General features: G+C 42.5%; 6 protein-coding genes across 6 annotated transcripts in view; 3 read left to right on the top strand and 3 right to left on the bottom strand.

Moving 5' to 3' along the window:
* LOC126561421 (guanine nucleotide exchange factor DBS) overlaps positions 1–19991 on the bottom strand; it is a 131461-nt gene that overhangs the window by 17137 nt on the left and 94333 nt on the right. The window lies entirely within an intron of this gene.
* LOC126561209 (uncharacterized) lies at positions 3674–4149 on the top strand. The gene is made up of 3 exons (XM_050217157.1): positions 3674–3736; positions 3820–3904; positions 3977–4149. Exons 1-3 carry the CDS (start codon positions 3674–3676, stop codon positions 4147–4149), a joined length of 321 nt encoding a protein of 106 aa, XP_050073114.1.
* Positions 5449–6938, top strand: LOC126562504 (zinc transporter ZIP11). Its single transcript, XM_050219025.1, has 4 exons — positions 5449–5791; positions 5870–6266; positions 6339–6596; positions 6662–6938. Exons 1-4 carry the CDS (start codon positions 5449–5451, stop codon positions 6738–6740), a joined length of 1077 nt encoding a protein of 358 aa, XP_050074982.1. The 3' UTR covers positions 6741–6938.
* On the top strand, positions 7432–8269 carry LOC126561208 (ubiquinol-cytochrome-c reductase complex assembly factor 1). The gene is made up of 2 exons (XM_050217155.1): positions 7432–8100; positions 8175–8269. The coding sequence occupies exons 1-2, from the start codon at positions 7432–7434 to the stop codon at positions 8265–8267; spliced, it is 762 nt and encodes a 253-aa protein (XP_050073112.1). The 3' UTR covers positions 8268–8269.
* On the bottom strand, positions 9319–11858 carry LOC126561207 (uncharacterized). Its single transcript, XM_050217154.1, has 3 exons — positions 11832–11858; positions 9598–11172; positions 9319–9528 (listed from the first exon to the last, which is right to left on the bottom strand). Exons 1-3 carry the CDS (start codon positions 11856–11858, stop codon positions 9319–9321), a joined length of 1812 nt encoding a protein of 603 aa, XP_050073111.1.
* LOC126563505 (activated Cdc42 kinase-like) lies at positions 12607–19027 on the bottom strand. Its single transcript, XM_050220149.1, has 8 exons — positions 18993–19027; positions 18639–18708; positions 17108–18548; positions 16542–16868; positions 16200–16479; positions 16004–16109; positions 15594–15930; positions 12607–14760 (listed from the first exon to the last, which is right to left on the bottom strand). The coding sequence occupies exons 1-8, from the start codon at positions 19015–19017 to the stop codon at positions 12607–12609; spliced, it is 4740 nt and encodes a 1579-aa protein (XP_050076106.1). The 5' UTR covers positions 19018–19027.

Below are 19991 nucleotides of genomic sequence, written 5' to 3'. Positions count from 1 at the left end.
GTTTCTATAGAATCGATCCCTGATCTGATTCAATTACTTCTTTTCCTACGCACACCATTTTATGCTGTGCTGTGTAAATATGTCCTGTCCATCGAGTGAGTGACATGTTGGAATAAAACTGATTTATTGATACTGTGATGACGTTTTTTGTCGATTTGAGGCATAGTAGGCTCTACTTTCTACTGGCATTATAATAATATTCATAATCTCCCAAACATGTTCTCTCACGGGCATCGATGGCAATATGTTTGGCATGGCAACTATGGCGGCGTAGATGCTAGAATTACGAGATTGTGTGTTACAAAAGCATGACTGTAAGACTGTACTTTAAAACAATGCAAACACAAACAACGTGGTATAGTAGATTTTTTTTTCGAAACATATCTACAAGCAAACATCATCGTGTACAACCGTACACACGCACACGCACACATCCAAACATACTCGCACACACACACTTTAATCACTTAGGGACAATACATATAAAAAGAAAAAAAGGGGATTAAAAAAAAACGTATAACATAGCAACAAAAAACCGACTGTAATTGATTTTACTGATAAACTGTTACTATTATAAAAGTGTTTTGTAACAAAACAAGTTAATGGAGCAATCTCTATAGTTATAATTTTGAGCAAAACCGTCTGCCAAAACCCGTTTACAACCGTCGAAAACATGTGTATTGTATGTATGTATGTGTGTGTATAGAAAACAAAACAGTGTAAACCAACATGAGACAAGAAAAAAGAGAAGTAAGGAGAAAAAGAAAAAGCTACAAAAATGCCCTCAAACTTAAAATGCTCTTGTTTAGCTAACTTCTTGACAATACAAATAAATGAATTTTTGAATGGTTGCGAAAAAAACGAAGAAATGCTATAAAAGAAAAAAACTTAAGATGTGTAAACAACAATTTAAGAAACTTAAAATGATAAAACTCAAAACACACACACGCGCGCGCTATACACATATATTACAAATGCATAATAAGAGAGAGTATGTTGTAATAACTATACGGGCTAATGGATATGGAAAAAACAAGTAAGAATGTAAACGCAATGTAAAAATCTATATTTGTGAACAAAATAAGTGGTACCGAACGAAACACACTTAATAATATTGATTATTATCCTAATAATAAACAGCAGGCAGACATGCACACACGCGCACACATCTATTTGTCATTCAACAATCACAATTCAATGTGAAAGTTGAACAAAGATAATGATAAATATAAAAGACCTGTGTGTGTGGATGGATATGACTAAGAACAAATGTACTTAAGCACCTACCGCAAGTGAGATTGTATGCGTGTTTGTGTGTGTGTGTGTGTATGTACACTATAATAAGAGACCTACAAAAACCAAGCTATATTTTATCGAAACAATATTTTTAAAACTTATGAAAAACGCTATCTATACGTGTTGATCGCATCCGCTGACGTACGCGCCACGTATACGGGATGCTTATTATGTATTACATATGTTGGTCCGTTTATCAATTAATATGAAGAAAGACTATAAAAACAAACTGCTCAATCATTTTACAACACTATTTAACGTAATGACAAGGTAGAGAGACGTCGTATTACTACACAACTACACAATACAGCGCTACAGCCTTTCGGTACATGTTGTTAACAATCCTTCCTACCTAATAGTTATATAACTGTGAGAGAGAATCATATATATCATATCTACCAGTGTTTGTTGCAAAAGACGATTGACACGCTGTGTAGAGAATCTAGGGTGAGATGTGTAACGTTGTGTCGTGTTATAGTAGCAAGTCAAATGTATGAATTTTCATGTATTTCTTCGTTTCTCTCGTTGCTCTTTCCATTTCCTTTCTTTTGTGCATTTCTTACTGACCACTGGGCTGGGAGAGAGGGTGTCTATTAAAGCTTTTCAATTCAACTAGTCTGAGGAAAAGGAACTTTTTCTCAGTTAGCGCACATTGTTCATATTTAGCAAGAAGAGGCCAAACTACTGCTGCTGCTGCTGTGCATATGTGAGTTGTGAAAGTGAAGCAAATATGGAAATATTATGTCACAGAATCCACCGAATTTCTCTGCTAAAAAGAACAACACACTGCAAAACAATCATGAATTTAGACTGTCCAAAATAAGTATGAAGAAACAAAAGAGCGGAATCACAGTGAATAGAAAACCTTATTGTAATGTATATTGAAACAAAAGAGCGATATATATAGAGTACTCAGAAGAAAAGTAATTTAAGTAAGGATAAAAGTATTTAACAAAACAACAAAAACCTTTAGACGATGGAGACGTGGTGGTTATGTGGCTCCTTTTAATTGTGGGAGCAAAAGCGGGAGGAAGCAAACAAAACAAAACAGGTGAGAATCAGCTAAACAACGTAGTGTTATGTTGTTGTTCGTGTACTACTTCTTCAGATATGGATTAGTTGTATTCTTTCCAATCCAAGCAATTTAAAGTCTGGGTCATTAGTGAGACAATACAGGCCGTCGAGGCCGGTATGCATGCATATAATGTCTTCAAATATAACCACTTCTTCCCCATTTTTACTTCTATAAAACCCACACCACCCTTCTTGAAGTGAATTAGAGGAGCATGTGTGATGAAGATGGCACATTATATTGCATATTTTAACTGTTAGTATTGTATTTACGCGATCAGTATTTCCTGCAAAAAATGTATTAGACGAAAATCAACACACACACAGACACACACACACACACACACATCATCATCATCATCATCATTCTTCTAATATAACAAATAAAGCGTAAAGAATGAGGATATTTGAAAGTAACAACATTTCAAGAAATATATGTACAACGTACTTCACTTGCAACATGATCGGGGACAGATGGAGGGAAAATAGAATGAAATTGTAAATGCATATAAAACACACACTGTAGCAGAGACAAGAACACATGCTGCTCTACCAACAACCAGGAAACACAGAAACAAAATAGATTGCATCTCGGTACATAGAAAACCAAATGTAACTTACCACACTCAAATTTTTGGACAACAGAAATGTTATTGAAATGTTATCATTCAGTCACTGTTGAAATGTTAGAATAAATATTAACGAAACAGATGAGAAACCATTGTGGTTTTTGTATTTTTTTTCGTGGTCCACGTGTGTCTTATCAGATGGTTCGAACGCTGCCGAAAAGGAAGCGCGCGATAATTATGTTTCAAACGTTCTTTTTTTGTGATTGACGGATTTTTTTACCCTCCCCGCTTTTTTGTTTAGCTGATTAGGAAGCTGGTAATTCTATTGCATCATGAAGATGGTCGCGTCACATTCGGGACACCCCGGACATGGCTTACCGCAACAGTAAAAATATTGATTGGGGCTCTTGCCGATCGACTGTGTAATAATAGGATTGCGTGTGAGAAGTGTGATGAACTAGAACATGTTGAGTTACGATGGAACTACTATATGCGCGGAATAATGAGGAACATGGGCAAAAAGGTACAGCAAGACAGCAATGTATTGATAGTGCTTATCAAAAAATGGTCCATATTCTGTAGAATTATTTCATCTCCTCATTCTTCTCAGCATATATCAATCAGTCACCGTTGTAAAGAAGCTGATGATGGGAGGGTGCTTCGCGGCGATTGAGCCAGTTTTGTAGTTAATTGACTTGAATTGGTAGTGTTGGAACACGATCAAGAACAGTGTAGTGATGGAGGATATCTGGCACGACGTGCTATTGTGGATGTGCACGTTTTGTGGTCTTTGTGTTATGGTTAGTAAGAATCTTCTATATGTTTGTGCAGTTTAAAAACAATTGATACTTGAAATATTATATTGTTTACCACCCCCTACAAGCTGTATATTTGTACCGTAAGGGCAAATCGTAAGCTGTGGAAAGGACGACTTGGTCAAAACCTGAGTCCGAAGCCCAATCCTGCAGGTACGTGTGCGGACGGTTTAACTCTCTAACAACAATTCAATTAACATGTTTTAACGCTGTTCATATTTTTAGGTAACCTGCCAATATCGGTGTACATAATTCAACCTCCAGATACGAAGCTAGCGCCCTGCGTGGTACATTTAAATTACGACGCTTTGCTGTTGAAGGACACGAAAATTCGGGAAGGACAACAACTTCGACTAGACAATTCCTTTCTGCACGGCAGTACCCATTGTTTGGTATGAAAAGATCAACTTTATGTGATATAAGTATGAGTGAATGTGAATAGTTAAAATAAGTTTAAACAAATCGTTTTGAAAATAAACATTTAAATAAACCTGTACCACACGTCCAATACCCGCCCGCGTCGCTGTGCAACCGTCGGTCACTATGATTTCATTCAAATTAGCTGTCAGTGCTAGCTGTCATTGTAGCAGCAGCAATCACAACGAAGCAAAAACAAAAGTATTAAAAAAAAAAAACACGAACACACCCGTACATCAACATCTTGATTTTTCTACAAGACGAGCAGCAGCGAAGGGTGAGTTTGGTGCCGTTTTTTGCCGTGTTTTGTTTTCGTTAAGTATTTAGTGTATAATATTCGGCACGGGAACACCAGCTGGTGGGCGGCTGCAACTGCACATTTGTAACCCGTACATCACAAACTTTACACAAACGGGTGCATGTTTTTGCAACAGCAACACACAGCCGCCGTCTACACAAATGTATGTTTTGTTTGGGGGATTTGTGTACTGGCTGTGGTCTAGGCATGCAATAAGTCCCAGTACACCTTGCCCATAGACAGGTGCCCCTTCCGGTAGAAGCATGGGATGGAAAATGCGTACTTTATTTGGTATGTACTTTAGCAGCTAGTTGAGACAAATAGCAGCATCATTTACGCTGTGGAAGCATTTACATTTGCTGTGTTGATGGCATATAATGTGATGAAGGCGCTTGGTAATCATTTTATAGTTTTACTGCTTGATCGCTGATACGTGCGAGAAGTCGGGCATCAAACAGTGCAGGAAACAATCTTTATCAGTGAACGAGAGCAACGTGTCACTCATTATCGGACTCAGTGAAAACGGTATGCAATACTCGCACGTACCTTTGTACACTACACGGGTGTGCTGACGATGAGCTTTGCTGGTAGTAAGCGAGTGACACATACCTGCGAGCATACAACATATCGAAGGAGGCTGTGGATTGCCATAGCTTCCCACTCCCACCCCCAAACTCCCATTCTCCTTTGCCGTAAAGTACGACTGCTGTGTATATAAAACTAGGGTATCGTCGCGAGAATTCTCACCAAATTTTCTGTAGCTTTGCAAGCTTTGTGGTGATCGGAGCAGCATCTGTTCGAGCTTTGATGAGCATGTGGGTTTGCTGTGATTGTTTTTCTTTTTTTTGTAATTTTGTTTTTTTGCTACATTAAATGACCATAACATGTTAATTTTATTTTTTCTAGGAACAATTAATCTGTTGAGTGCCAGCGTATCCACCGCATTAAATAAAACAACCCGCCCGGGTTTTAATTGCCAACGATGATACAAGGTTACGGATCGGTCACACAAGCCCTGCTGGGAACGCTATTAACATGGGGATTAACGGCCCTTGGTTCCGGACTAGTGGTACTGTTGCGAGGCAATCAAAGGAAATCGTTAGACATTTCACTTGGTTTTGCGGCCGGTGTCATGATTGCTGCCTCGTTCTGGTCGCTGTTGGCGCCAGCAATTGAACTGGCGGAAAGTTCGCACATGTATGGAAGCAAGGGCGAGTTCGCCTTCATCCCGGTAGCGGTAGGATTTCTGCTAGGCGCTATTTTTGTGTATGGTACAGACAAAGTCATCTCTTACTTGGGCATAAACAGCCCAACAATGATGATTGGTTAGTGGTTGAAAAGCTGCATTTAAGAAATGGCGATTGACCATAATAATCTTTGTACCGATTTTGTCTCTTTTTCAGCGCTAACTCACGCAAACAAAGACAAAGCTGACATCGCGATGGACGATCAAGTGTCTGCGGAACATGGCAGAAGTTCGTACGCCGGTGTGGTGGCCCCCAATTCCACCGACCATGCATTGGCAATCGGAATGGATAGCTTCGCGGATTGTCTTAACGCACAACACGGTAGCACGGTTTCGCGTAAGCGCAGGAAAGGAAGTTCTACCGCATCGGCCAAAGAACATTCGGTGTACACAAACAACAGCCAAAGCCAGCTGGATGCACAACTATCCCAATGGAAGCGAATCATGCTGCTGGTGGTGGCCATCACTGTACACAACATACCGGAAGGTTTGGCAGTGGGCGTCAGTTTTGGTGCGATTGGAACAACGGAATCGGCAACATTTGAAGCGGCCAGGTACGCTAAACGGTTACAAAAACATGTTTAGCTCAAGTTCCGACGATTTAAAATCGGAATTTCTTTTCACAGGAATCTTGCCATTGGTATAGGTATACAGAATTTCCCAGAAGGATTAGCGGTCAGTTTGCCGTTACACGCCGCCGGATTTAGCCTGGGGAAAAGCTTTTGGTACGGGCAGTTGTCGGGTATGGTGGAACCGATATTTGGCGTGCTTGGTGCTGTTGCCGTCAGTCTCGCTACTATCATACTGCCATACGCGCTTTCTTTCGCTGCCGGTGCCATGATCTACATAGTGGCGGACGATATACTGCCGGAAGCACATGCCAGGTATGTATGATGGCACGTAGCCTCTTTTATAAGATTTGTTTTTGTAATTATTGAATACATTTCAGTGATAACGGTCAAATTGCAACCTGGGGCACGATTGCAGGATTTGTAGTGATGATGTGCTTAGATGTGGGGCTTGGATAAGAAGATGAATCGGATGCATAGGGTCGATCTATCTATCCGGAACTTTCTGGATGGGTTACCTGTGACTGAGATCGATCGTTGCGCTTCGATTGAACGCGCCAGTGTCTATAAGCTAGGTACTTGACTAAGTATTAAACATCATCGTGAATATCCTTTGTTATAATCGGAGAGTTTACTATAGATTAGTAGAGCACATTTTTTTAACTTACGGACTTAAATTTTACAAATCAGAGTGCTTACGGCCAATAAATGCCCAGTGCAAGTGGCTCTATTTTAAACTGTTTATGTTTTGTATGATTAAAAAAAATTACCGAACGCGTCAAAAAAAAAAAACAGCAACAACAAATCCGCCGTGACAATACGGCACTGGACCGTCATTATTAATTATAAATAAATAAACAAATCCGCCGTTAGCTGTCAAACGACCTCTCCCGATAATCCGTGCAGGTCGAACAACCGTTCAGTACAAGTGTTGCGAAACAGTCGGGAAGTGTGCCTTTCTTTTTAAGTGGAAATAAAACAAAAATAGTGTTGTAATATTACGAAATATCCGCACAAAATGATACGCGCCACAAACAGGCTCGTTGGATCGGTACGTTCGCTGGTCCTTTGGAGAAATGGAGGCCAGTTTTGTAATAGTTTATTATGATTTGCTTGGCAGCTGTACCATCACGAGGTACGCGGGACAGCGATGGCGGCGGGACCAACAGTAAAGCTTTTGTGTTCGGAATCTCAGCCTCGTGCCGGCTTCGTTTATCCGTATGTATGCCAAACCCCACAATGTGCGAGCCGTGTCATGCAAGTACGCCCAAATTCGACCATTTCGACGAACGTGCACGATGCAGATGAATCGAAGGATGGTTTTCTGAAGCGATTCGTAAAGAAAATGGGTTGGATTGATAATTCTGCTACGAGATTGCGTGTGTCGAGCTGCCTACTGTACGAATCCGTCGTTGATCACATAAATTATGCCGAATTTTTCAAACACTTTAACATGCCGGACACTTTCAATACCTGGTTCTTGATCACGGAACTGCACGTGTGGATGTTGCTGGTACGTTCGATGGCGGAAGGCGCTGAAAAGGGTGCTGCCGGACGGTTTATGCGCAACTGTATTGTAGAAACGATGTGGAACGATGTGACCACACGCGCCAAACAGCTAACCATGGACAATCCGTCGGTGGTGCGTCCACAGATACAGCAACTGTCGGAACAGTTTCAGGCTGCACTGATATCGTACGACGAAGGTATTAGTTACGATGATAAAGCGCTAGCGGCCGCTCTTTGGCGTAGGTTTTTGGGCGGTCGTTGTGATGATTATGAAAAACTCGAGCATCTAGTCGGATACGTGCGCAGGCAGGTATGTTGAATACGAACAAAAATTCATAATGCTGCATGATGATGCTAACCCAGTAATATTTTGTAATGTTTAAGGTCTCAATGCTCGATCAGTTAAGTCGATATGATTTCGCAATCAAGCCTACGATTAAATGGGCTCCGTTGGTTGAAGAAAAGCAACCAACGTAACCACTCCGAAATGGAGATCGGTAGTTGAAAGCAGCTACCGTGTGGTGCACACTGCCTGGTGGTGATCGATCCGGATAGCTTCGTGCGCGAGTTGTGTGTGTGTAGTTATATGTAAAGGTATGTCTGTATTATTTATTACTAAAATAATATGTGGATTGGGCCACGAATAACCAGCGGTACAGTGATGGACTGTACGTTTCGGAAAAAATGTGAAGGTTTTTCTATTTTGTTGTGATACGTGCTATATTTACGTTTTGCATGGAATATAGAAGCGCAAACTGCTGAATTCTTATTTTCATTCAAACGCTGGTTCCGTTTTTTGAGACAATTTTAATTAAAATAAAAAAAAACAATGATATAATCAAAATTAATTGCTTTAGCTTTCGTTTCACAACTTTGTGTAGTTATTGATTTCATACAGTTTCATACATTCGAATACACTTCGTGTATAGCTGTTAAAGTAAAGTTGAAGCTATGTTTATTTGTGTTCAACGATAATAAACTGAACGATTGTCTTGCTCTTTACACATAATAGAAACTTTGGTAATATCCGAAAGTATTTCGCTATAGTAGAGTTTAACGTATGTAGCACATAAAAACAGTACGAGAAATACTAAAAGCACGTATTATAACAAAAAAACAATTAGAAAAACTCTGCAATATACTAACCTTCTTACACTAACAAAAATATCTATCACATTTCTCAATGTTATGTGTGTGTGTTTGTGTCCCGTTTTTACCAGATAAGATTTTGCAATTTTTTCCGAAATATTTTGATTTATTTTTACTCCTGAAAACTGCACAATTTTAAACACCTATATCACTTCGCGTGAGTGAGTGAGCTCTCTATGTATGTATAAGTTCTTTAAAAATGATTGATATTAATTTGTTACAATGGTACAATTGTATGGCCTATGTAAAGTTTATGTAGTACGTAAAAATATTTTTAAAAGTGCAAAAGTTAAGCGACACATTCGCGAAACCAAGCTCTTGTGAGTGTAGAATCAAGAGCAAAAATCATTAGAGTTCAAAAGAGTATTTTGTGCGTGTTTTATCTGGTACTGTTGCTGTTGTTACTGCCACCCTTCAGTTTGAGGGCCGTTGTGTGCAGATCCCAGTCATACATTTGCAGCGCATCGCTGCATTCCTGCAGCGAAAGGTTATACGTTTCGAGAATGGTTTGCAATTTGCATAACTTGATCGCCTTATGGATGTCCCAGTCGATGAACTCCAGCGTCAACAAACATTGTGCTGGTGAGGGCTGAAAGAGTTTTGAGCAGAGGGCTATAGTTAGAGAGAGGGATGTTGTCTGTATCGAATGAATAATTACCTTTTTACCAAGCACCTTCGACATGATCCTTACTTCATCGGATTCCAATCCTCGAGCACGTCCCTTTGGCTTCTCGGCAAACTCAAGCAAATCCTCACAGCTGACAAAGTTCATCGATTTTTTCAACGTACCACCACCAGCATCGGGTGGTGGTGCGTGTGCAGGTGTCTGGGTCGCCTGTTCACTGTCGATCTCTTTCATGAGCGTCGGTTGTTGCTTGTCGGTCCCACTACTATTAATACTGTCAAAGAGAGCGGATGCTTTGAATCCATCGACCATATCGATGGCACCGCGTCCGATCGGGCAGGATTCTGCATCATTCTCAAGTATGGATTCGCAATGCAGCGATGCTGTGTCGATGCAGAAATTGTTGTGCGTTTGGAAGATGTCCAAATTCTCGTACGTTGGGTCACGCAGTTCCGGCTGCGGTTGGGGTGTTGCTAGTGTCAGGCTAACTGGAGGTAATGACGGTGGCGGTTGTCGTCTTTGTGCGGATGCTGGGCTGGCCAAAACGGACGCATCACTTGCAGTTCTTCGACGGGTGAGAATAGCACTAGCGGCCGGTATAGTAGCTGGCAAAGTTGTCGTGATTATCGCGCTAGAGGCGCTTTTACTGTCGGAACTGCTGGAAACGGTTGGGAAATTGTTGTCTAAAAACTCCTTGCTGTATCCCTTCTGCAGTGCCATCTGTTCCGTTGCATTCAAAGGCAGTTCGGTGAGCGATTCTTCCAACTCATTCAGCTTCATCGATTCCATCGATTTGTGTAATACTTTCGTGTCCAGGTTGGAACACTCGTCCGGATCCGTGCGCTGGCTTTGGCCATTATTAGCTGAAGAAGACGATTCTACCGTATCCGCAATGGCGAACACATCCATTTTCTCATCTACGGGCGTTACTTGCGTGACTTTGTTTAAAGTACGCTGCACACCAGCCGCGGGTATGATAAGCGGATATTTCCTAACATGCCGCTTTTGGTTCACTGGAATCGTTTTGTTACGATCACGAGGAGGCAAGGGAATGGGATTATTCAATGGACCATCGGGCGCTTCTTTCCCTGCATCGATGGCTGCCATTGTATTGTTGTACGCATATTCCGGATTGGTTAGGTAGCTGGGACTTTCGGCTTGATTGGACGCTGCTGCAATCGCGGTATCCAGCTGCTGTTCTTCCCAGGACGAAGGTTGATGATTGACCTTGTACTTGCATCGTGTTACAATGGGAAAGTTTTTGTTCCGCATAATGCGCAGTGGATTGCATTCGTCCACCGTAATGTTACTATTACCCGCTGACGATAGTTCTCCGAGCAAAAGTTCAGCCTCTTCGGGGGATTTTGGCGCCGGTTCGGACGGTGGGGAACAGCAATCGATGTCCTTAAACCGGAAGCTCGCCGTTGCGAGCGATAGAGAGTTGGTCAGTTTGGCCCGTGGCAAGGTGGAACATGCGAATCCAACCGCGCCGAGACTGATACCGCACGGCATGCTGCTGCTGTTGCTGCTGCTACCGGTAGTGCCAGACGTACATGGGTTTTCTACCAGACTGTTGTACGCTATTCGTGCCTCCTCAGTAATTGTGCTCTGCAACAGTGGGGAAAAAATAGGGAACGGGAGAAAGGCAAAAGCAAAACGGAGGAGGCAAAAAGAAAAACAAACAAAGAAACAAAAGAAAATAAATAACAAAAGCTAAAAGAAAAATAATACGCAATAACACACAACAAAGGCTTGTAATTTTGCACAAACAGAAAAACAACCACTTGCCAATACGAGTTTTGTAAACAGAACCACAGCACTACCAAACCATTTTGAACGGGATAGAAACGACGGCATTTGTTAACGTTAATGAATGCGAAGACACGGATTATTTTTTGCCATAGGTTTTTTAGTTCATATTTAATACATTGTCATGCATATAACGATACAACCGTTTTTTTTTTTTGTCGAATATTGAATTTTTTGAGGCGCGCATTAGGAGTTAAAGGTTTCCTGTTTTATAATAATTGGCAAGGGTATGTTGGGCCACCCAACACACCATCCTCACCAGTACTTTTGTGCTGCGGTAAGATAGAGATGCATTTGATTCGATTTGTTTGACGTGTCTAAATTTTTAAAGTTCCTTACAATTGATACGATTAGTCACACACAAATCCAAAACATAATTACTGAGCTTAATACGTACACTTTTCATAAGATGTTGGAGTGGCTAAATTGTGAAATACAAATAGCCCTCAGGGGCTTACACGAACCACAATCACACGAACATACATATTACCAAATAGTCAATGAGTAGTTAATTAAGTGTTCCTTTAGTAGGCGCTTAAAACGTATGCATTGGAAGAAAATGACTTTGTATAGGAAATTACCAAAATAAATAAACCAATAAATGCAAATGCATCCTTCAGCTGCTAGAGCACTTGAAGTCATGGCAGCCGTCCGTATCCGTCATATCCGTCGTTCAGAGTGATTTGTCACATCACTTCACCTAACGGCGGCGAGATGATTTCAATTGGGAAATTGGTCACCGTTTTGAACGGATTCTCTGACCCCCAAGATCAAAGTTTTATAACGATGTTTTTTTATATCGCTTCCCCCTAAAACATGGTAAAAAAATCAATTTTAGTCTTCAAATCAAAGAGTTAAGGCAGAAGATTATAAACAGTGGAGTACATCGTTAGGATTCAGTGTCGTCACACAAAAAATCCTTAAAATAAGTCAATATTTTTGTTAATGCATACGTTAGCGCGAAGTTCTTGTTCATTTTTTCACCCTAAAACACTTTTAATTTTCTTTATCAAGTAATATGATAATATTGTAACATATAATTGTCCATGGTGATTGCTTTTTTTTTGTTTGCTTTTCTCACTGCGTAATGCAATCGATTTGAATTTCCACCAAAAATTATTAGTCCGGATGTAGAACAGAATTACTGGGAAAGTAATAGTGATATGTTCTCTTCATCCTCATGAAATGTTTCATTAGACTTTCCTTTTCTGGCGGTGGCGAGCCTTCTTTAGCTCACGGCGCCGGTGACGGTGGCATGATGGGCAAACATTCAGCCGGACGACGGAAATCAATCGAATCCGTCTCAGTGGAGGACGTATCGCTAGAGTAGTGTTTTTCCTTCTGTCCAGCGCTTTTGTAAATCGGAACCGGTTGCTCCCGCACGGCACTCTGCTGCCTCCAAAGCATATCGTTGTGCTTAACTACTGCACCATGAATTTTCTCCGGCCACTGAAATCCGGGCTGCGGTTGTGCTTGCAAGTGTGCGGCGAGCGTGGCGCTTTTCGCTGAGTTCGGAGTTGAAGGGTTGGTTTTTGCTGTTACGGGTATTATGGTAGCTTGTTGATCTTGTTGTTGTTGTTGACCCGTTCCTCCAGCACCAGTCCCAGTGGCTGCTCCAGCAGTCGGGAAGTAGCTTTGCGTGGTTGGACTTTTTCCCGTGAGCTTCGTCACGTCAAACTCGCTGTAAAGATATTCCCTCTCGAGCGCTTTGTTGGTGTAGTTGGTTGGTTCGGGTACGGCAAATTTCCCACCACTACCTACTAGCGCTACCGGTCCTCCCGGTGGAGAAGTGGCCTGAATCAGGCCAGATTGTGGACCCGTCGATACAGCTGTCACCACCACCGGACCAGCACTCGTCGGTAGATTGTGCGGTGTGGATGAAGTACCTTTTCCTTCCGATTGTAATCGTGCATGGCGCAGTCCATAGTCGTAGATGCTCTCGTCTTCCTCAACATTTTCTCCAGCACCATAATCGTCCCCGTAAGGATAGGAAGAATGTTGTTGGAAATTATTATAGTACTGGCGACGATCGCTATGATAGTTGTACTGCGGAGCGCTCTTGATGCTGGCATTCGATCCGTACAGCTTGTCCTGACTGCTCGCACTGTTGCTGTTTGATTTCCGCGTCATATACTGATGCCTTCGGCGACGAGAAGCCGTGGTATGTAGACGCGTTCGTATATCACACTCCGAATGGGCCAGGTTGCGATCGAACTCACTCTCGCTGCTAGACGACGAGCTGTCGACCATGTTGATAGGATTGTAGCTAAGTCGTCGCAAGTTTCTGGCTCGTATGCTTCGTGGCTTGTAAGTGATTACGTTACGCGGCACAACTGCTGGCGGTGGTGGCGCCGCCGCCGGTGATTGTGGGAAATCGTTTTTCGGTTTACCGGTAATGGTGCCACTTTTGGCCGTAACAAACGATGGTTTAAATTCGTAATTTTCTGTGAAAGACAACGAACGCTGACGGACCGAGGACGAGGAAGATATTGCACTGATCGGCGAAGGATTATCGTCATACTTCCGACCCTGCATAGGTGTGTTGTAGATTTGGTACAGCTGGCTGATCTTGTGCTGTTGCTGCTGCTGACTACCAGCGGCAGCAGTTTGCTGCAAAACCGAAGCCGACCCAAGCACCTGGCTCTGCTGCTTACGCGTCAGCTCCGAGAGGTATTCGTTCTTGAAGTTATAGTAATCCGACCGTTCCTTCGGACGTGCATCGAACGACCGGAACTTAAAATCTCGAATACCGTACTTGTTGTGATCCTGTTGTAACGTCGGCTTTGGTGACGTTCCGTTCAGTTCGGAGTAGCAGCGACCACCACCACCACTAGCAGCACCGCCAGTGGTTGGTATGCTTCCACCATTATTTCCACCTCCACCGGTTAAATTCAAGCTCGGTGGACTCTTCCCGGTAAGCGACGATGATCCGGAAGAACCTTTCTCGCTCAGTGCACAATTTGCCCGTGAATTGGACGACTCAATCGAGGAGTTTCTTATCAACGAACCCGAGGGTGGACTTTTCTGAAACGGTGATGATGAAGCGCACATCATCGAGGAATAGCATTCGACAAAGAGCGTTTCGGCCGAATCGGCCTTTTCTAGCTCGTGGTACGTTTGCAGAAAATCCAGATTAAGTGCATTAAGTGTTTTCTCGATATCGAGCAAATTTTCCCCAATCAAATCGCGTGTTTTTTTGTCGAGCGTTTTGCTACCATTCAGTTTGTTGGCAGCCGTACCAACGTCGTTCGTGTACGATTGAAACGGTTGTTTGCTCAGCAGTTCTCGCGATTTCTTAAAGCAAAAGTCGGAAGTTTCCTTATCGAAGAGCGGTATTTTAATGTCACTGTTTTGGCAGCGTTCTATTCCCGTCAGTGAGCGGTAGCGCTATTTTTTGTTTGTTTTGTTTTGGCAAGTGGAAAACGTATAAACATACAGTAATGAAATAACAAACCAAATCATTCAAAATCCGTATGGGAGCAACACACACACACACATACCATTTTTGTTAGTATAAATTGTTTTGTTTAGTTTGTGTGATGAAAAACAGAAGAGCGGAACAAAAAAAAATTCAATAGAAGAGGATTTGTAGTTAATTTGATTTTACAAATCGATGGCATCATCGTCATCGAGCTCATCTATGAACTGAACTCGATGTAAATTGATCGTCATGTTGTGAAATCGTTGTAACATGTAGTATTGATGATATGTTTTGTATGACATAAATGGATATGTGCACAACAGATGTATGAAGAATGAAAAGCAGGTTTCAAAAAAAATTCACACACATGGAATATGAAAAAATTAAGGCACATATAAAAGACAATAAGAGAGGATACATATATGCAGACCAGAAGTAAGGGCCAGAGTAAAGGAAAAAAGACAGGTTCCAGATTCATCCATAATACATCGAAGGAAAGAGATTTTGTGTTTGATGTGATGAAAAAAGAAAAGAAAAGGGTGCGAAATAGAAAACGAAAATTAATTTTGAATCGATGAATACAACAAAGAACTCATGCAGTGTTGGACAAAAAAGTTAACACATTCTTTTGTCCGCGCACTGTTTTATATGAACGTTGATGGATCATTTGATATGAAGCACAACAATGGAAACGGATTGGTGACTTCTTACCGTGGATGATTCGAACTCATTTTGTAACCATATGTGCATGCAAGAACTTTAACTAAAAGTTACACATGATGGGTGGTATTGCTCATACCTGTAAATCGGGCACATTGTTCACTTCCTGAGAAAAGTTCCGCTTCTCTCGATACGAGTTTGCCAACGTATTCGAGCTGTGCGGATGATGTGGCCCAGCACTGGACAGCACTCCGTGCTCCTTATCCTGCATCAAACCACGCCCGGCATGAGAAGAGCCTATGCCACCAGCACTTAAACCGGAAGCATTCGAGTGGCTGCCGGTAATGTTGCTGTGCGACGAACCACGCAATCCATCGCCACCGACCACATTGTGGATGTGGGGAAAGCGGAAGCTAAACTTTCTTTTCGGACTTGACGTTTGATGATTCGCATCCGTTACTAGGTCAGTCATGGATCTGTGAAAAGGGAGATAAAATTGATTATTAAAAATATTTCATTCATGTAAATGAAGAATGGCGCGGAACTCACTTGGCACTTATTTCATTTGCCATTTCTATCACTTGATTAAGCAGCTTTTCATCCTTCATCGATATGGGTTTTACAGTACTGGTTTTTTTGGCCTTGGATTTGCCTCCTTAAAAAACCGTAGAGCGGAGAAGAAAGAATTAAGAATACGATCAACAATACTGCTTTGCATCGGGCATCTATTAACACGCAAGCATACCGTTTTTATTGCCGATTGTTCCCGAGCTAGTAGAGGAACTATTTTTGCGGCTCATTTTCGAGGAAAGTTCGGCCAGCTCGTTACGCATGTTGGTGTTTTCCGCATCCGGAGACAACGGTACGCCCTGTTCCGAGATCGTACTCATCGATTTGAACACGTGCTCCATCTCGTCCATTAGCGATGGTCCTTGATCGAACACTTTCTCCGTAACCATATCATCGTCCGATATTTCATGATATTCGTGCTGGTTTTGTCCATCCCGTGATGATGTTCCGGCGACCTGTAAAGAAGGAAAAGAAAGTTTTTTTCTACGCCCATCGTGTGTGTACATCGATTACTTACACCCGCACCGCCATCTCCATTGTCGTCCGCATTGATAAACGGATTCGAATCCTTAAACCCACTGTTACGAAAATCAAACGCACTGGTAGTCATACTATTGACGACATGATTGCCACCACCAGTAGTGCCACTGTGGTCGATAATATGGTGATTATTATTTTCACCCGCATTTATAAACGATTGATGGCCGGCAAGCTGGAGCGTTTCGGAAAAGTATCCACTAGCCGTCTGGATCGAATCCGGGCTGGTTGGCGTCGGGGGTAGAAGCAATGGCGTTTGTTCCAGATCCTCAGAAGGCTTGTATGGTGTAACGATTTGGCGTGGAAGCTGTTGAAAAAGCAATGAAAAAAAAAGCCAACAGAATATTAGCGGAAATTGGGGCAAGTGTGTCACTGTGAGCGATTTATGCTTTAACTTACTAAAACATGTATTTTAAAAGTTGAATTTGATTTCATTTTCATTTTACACTTATTTTTCACTTGTTAATCAGTCCCAGAAAAAATGCAACATAAAATGGGTATACTTTTTAGATGCATGAATGCCAACCGGTTGCCCATTATACTTACGTTTTGTGGGCTAGAGAGAAAGGCAACGTCTCCGAACGAAACTCCATCGATTCCAACGTGCCCGGTGTGCTTTAGATCGTCCTGCGGGCGTGAGATCATGTCGGTGCGTATCTTACGCTTGCTGGATCTTTCCGCCGTCCTGCAGAAACTGTCCCGATTCACCGACGACGGCAAGCTATCCAGGTATGCGACCGTATTGGCCGGATTGAACAGACCCGTTTTGCCCGAATTCAGTACACCCTTCCAGTACGGTGCGCTGTTATTCTTATCCAGCACAGTTATTATTTCACCCTGTCGGTACATCAGATAGTCCTTCTTCTGTTCGCTGTACGCAACGATTGTCTTTAGCTGCTCGGGCTTAATGTCCGGAAGCAGGGAAAAAATCTCACTAAATTTGGGCCGTTTTAAGGCGTCGTGTTGCCAACATTTCAACATCAGCGCATAATATTCCTTTGGGCAGCATTCCGGTTTCTCCAACCGCTGATAGTGCGGCTCATCGATCGCTTCCAGTATCTGGTGTCCGGTTAGTGCGGCCCACGGTTGAAAGCCGTACGAGAATATCTCCCACAAGCACACACCGTACGCCCAAACGTCCGACGCGTGTGTGAAGCGCAAAAAGTTGATACATTCCGGGGCGCACCATGCAATCGGAAGCTTGAGATTCACGTTGAAATTCGTTTGATAATAGTCCTTTCCGACGCCGAGTGCCCGCGACAGTCCAAAGTCGGAAATTTTCACTTTATTCTTACTGAACACGAGTATGTTCCTGGCGGCCAGATCACGGTGGATGAACCGTTTGTTCTCCAAGTACATCATGCCATTACAAATCTGGGAAGAAAACTCACACAGCGTGGGTACGGTGAGAAAGCTCACTCGTAAACCCGGATCCTTGAGGCACTCGAGCAGTGAGCGCAGATGCGCCAATTCAGTCACCAGCATTAGCGATTCCGTGTCGAGCACCACACCGTATAGCCGGACGATGTTTTCGTGCTCGATCGAATGCATCATGGCCGCCTCCTTGAGAAACTCCATCGGGTTCGATTGCATACGCTCGCGGCAGAGACATTTGATGGCCACCTGGATGCGTTCCGAACCGTTCGTCCACACGCCCTGCTGGACAATGCCAAACTCACCCGTGCCGAGCTGTTTGTTCACGCAAATTGCATCGGGCGGAATGATGTGTTTGTTGTTCGGCAGCTTGCTTGGCGATGGACACATTTTCAGCGGTTCCACGCCGGACGTTGGACTGTTGGCACTGTTTTCATCCTTGCGGGGTGGTTGTAGCAGCCGGCGAATCTTGTTCAGATAGCCGTGCGGGTAATACTTTTCGTAAAACTTGCGAAGACGCCGAATTTCCGGCCGAGACAGGCCACTGACTTGCCGTAAATCCTCATCGGTTGCGTACTTCAGGTGCGTTACGTTCGTTATCTTGAGTTCGTTCCTGGGAGAAGAAGTACCGAACGGGATGTAATTATTAGTAGAAGAAGGGTGTGCAAGTGCGTACAGGGGGAGGAGGGTGTTGTAAACTCACTTCAAAGAGTTGTAATACTGCTGTAGCTCGGCTTCTGCCAAAAACTCATACAAATCCGGAACTTTTGGTTCTAGAAGGTAAACAGAAGGTGCGATTAAATGTTGACCAAGTGCACAATTTATACGCTATATCTCTGTGATGAAAAATGTTTGTATATTTGTGAAAATGTGTTTGATTTGTTGGTTGGCTTGTAAGTACTGTATTTAAATGAAACAAAAACCAGGTAGCACACCATCGATTGGTGTTCTAATCGTATCAAGAATGTTATTTTGCGCAAACCAGCATCTGCTTACTCCATAATTATTTATAGACTTTCCAATGGGGGACGCGTTTTTTTCTTCCTAAACAATTTACCCATAGTTGCTGCCGTACTCCACATTATGATGGAACACGCGTCCGTAATGCGCGTTTGTTGTATTATAATTTATGGCCGGGGATTGTATTATACTCTTGGTGGTGATCATATATCGCGATATCGAGACGGTCTCGCCCAAATCATTAACTTTTTCCGCAGGTCCATTCAGTTCCAGCAGGGATGATGGGGTGGGTAGCGGCGCAGCAGGCAGTCGGTCGACAGTCAATCATACACGCTTGGGTTGCAGTATGTGCATTCCAATAGCGAATGCTAGCTGGAGAACATTCACCGACTGCGTTGAACGTTTTCCCGGATATTTTTCGCTTATAAAACACACGATTCGAGGTGTGGATTGTGCGTTTTTGTGCTTTTTATAACCCACTCACTGCGCGAGAACACGGGAGTTGCATTTTACCAGACGACGGCTCTTGTGACACTCTCTACAACTCCAGGTTCGAACGAGAATGTATGTGTGCGTTTGTGTGACGTACCGTCATCAGTCACGGTGGAACGTCAGTATGAATATTGGGTAATTGTGGCAACGGAAGTGGAATGATAGAAATAATGATTTTGTGCTGGGTAATGTTTTAAATGCAGTTTATCTCAATATTGACGACAAATTGTGAATAATTTACAAATACCATAATGCATAAAATAACTCCTTTATTATGACAGTCAAACCGTGGCAACTAACATAAAAATGTCAAAAAATCGCTTCTGCATGACCTGTTCGTCTGGCGATGTTCAACATATGTTGACGTTAAGTTTCGTTCAAAGAGGAATTTTCGAGGGATATTTTTCCTTCAATGAGTGATAGTTTTGAAATGGTAGTTGGAAATGATGGAATATTGCATTTGAATTAATTGTTTCGGTTTTTTTTTGTAACAATTACGCTGGATTTGTTCATGCCATTTCTGGGTTATTTTTTCAAGGAAACGGTTGGAATGGGATTCGAGCCCGGATTCGTCGCATTTCAGTATTATCCAAATATGTTAAAC

The sequence above is a fragment of the Anopheles maculipalpis genome, chromosome 3RL (assembly GCF_943734695.1).
Source record: "Anopheles maculipalpis chromosome 3RL, idAnoMacuDA_375_x, whole genome shotgun sequence".
Classification (NCBI taxonomy): domain Eukaryota; kingdom Metazoa; phylum Arthropoda; class Insecta; order Diptera; family Culicidae; genus Anopheles; species Anopheles maculipalpis.
This window is presented reverse-complemented; position numbering and strand designations above follow the sequence as displayed.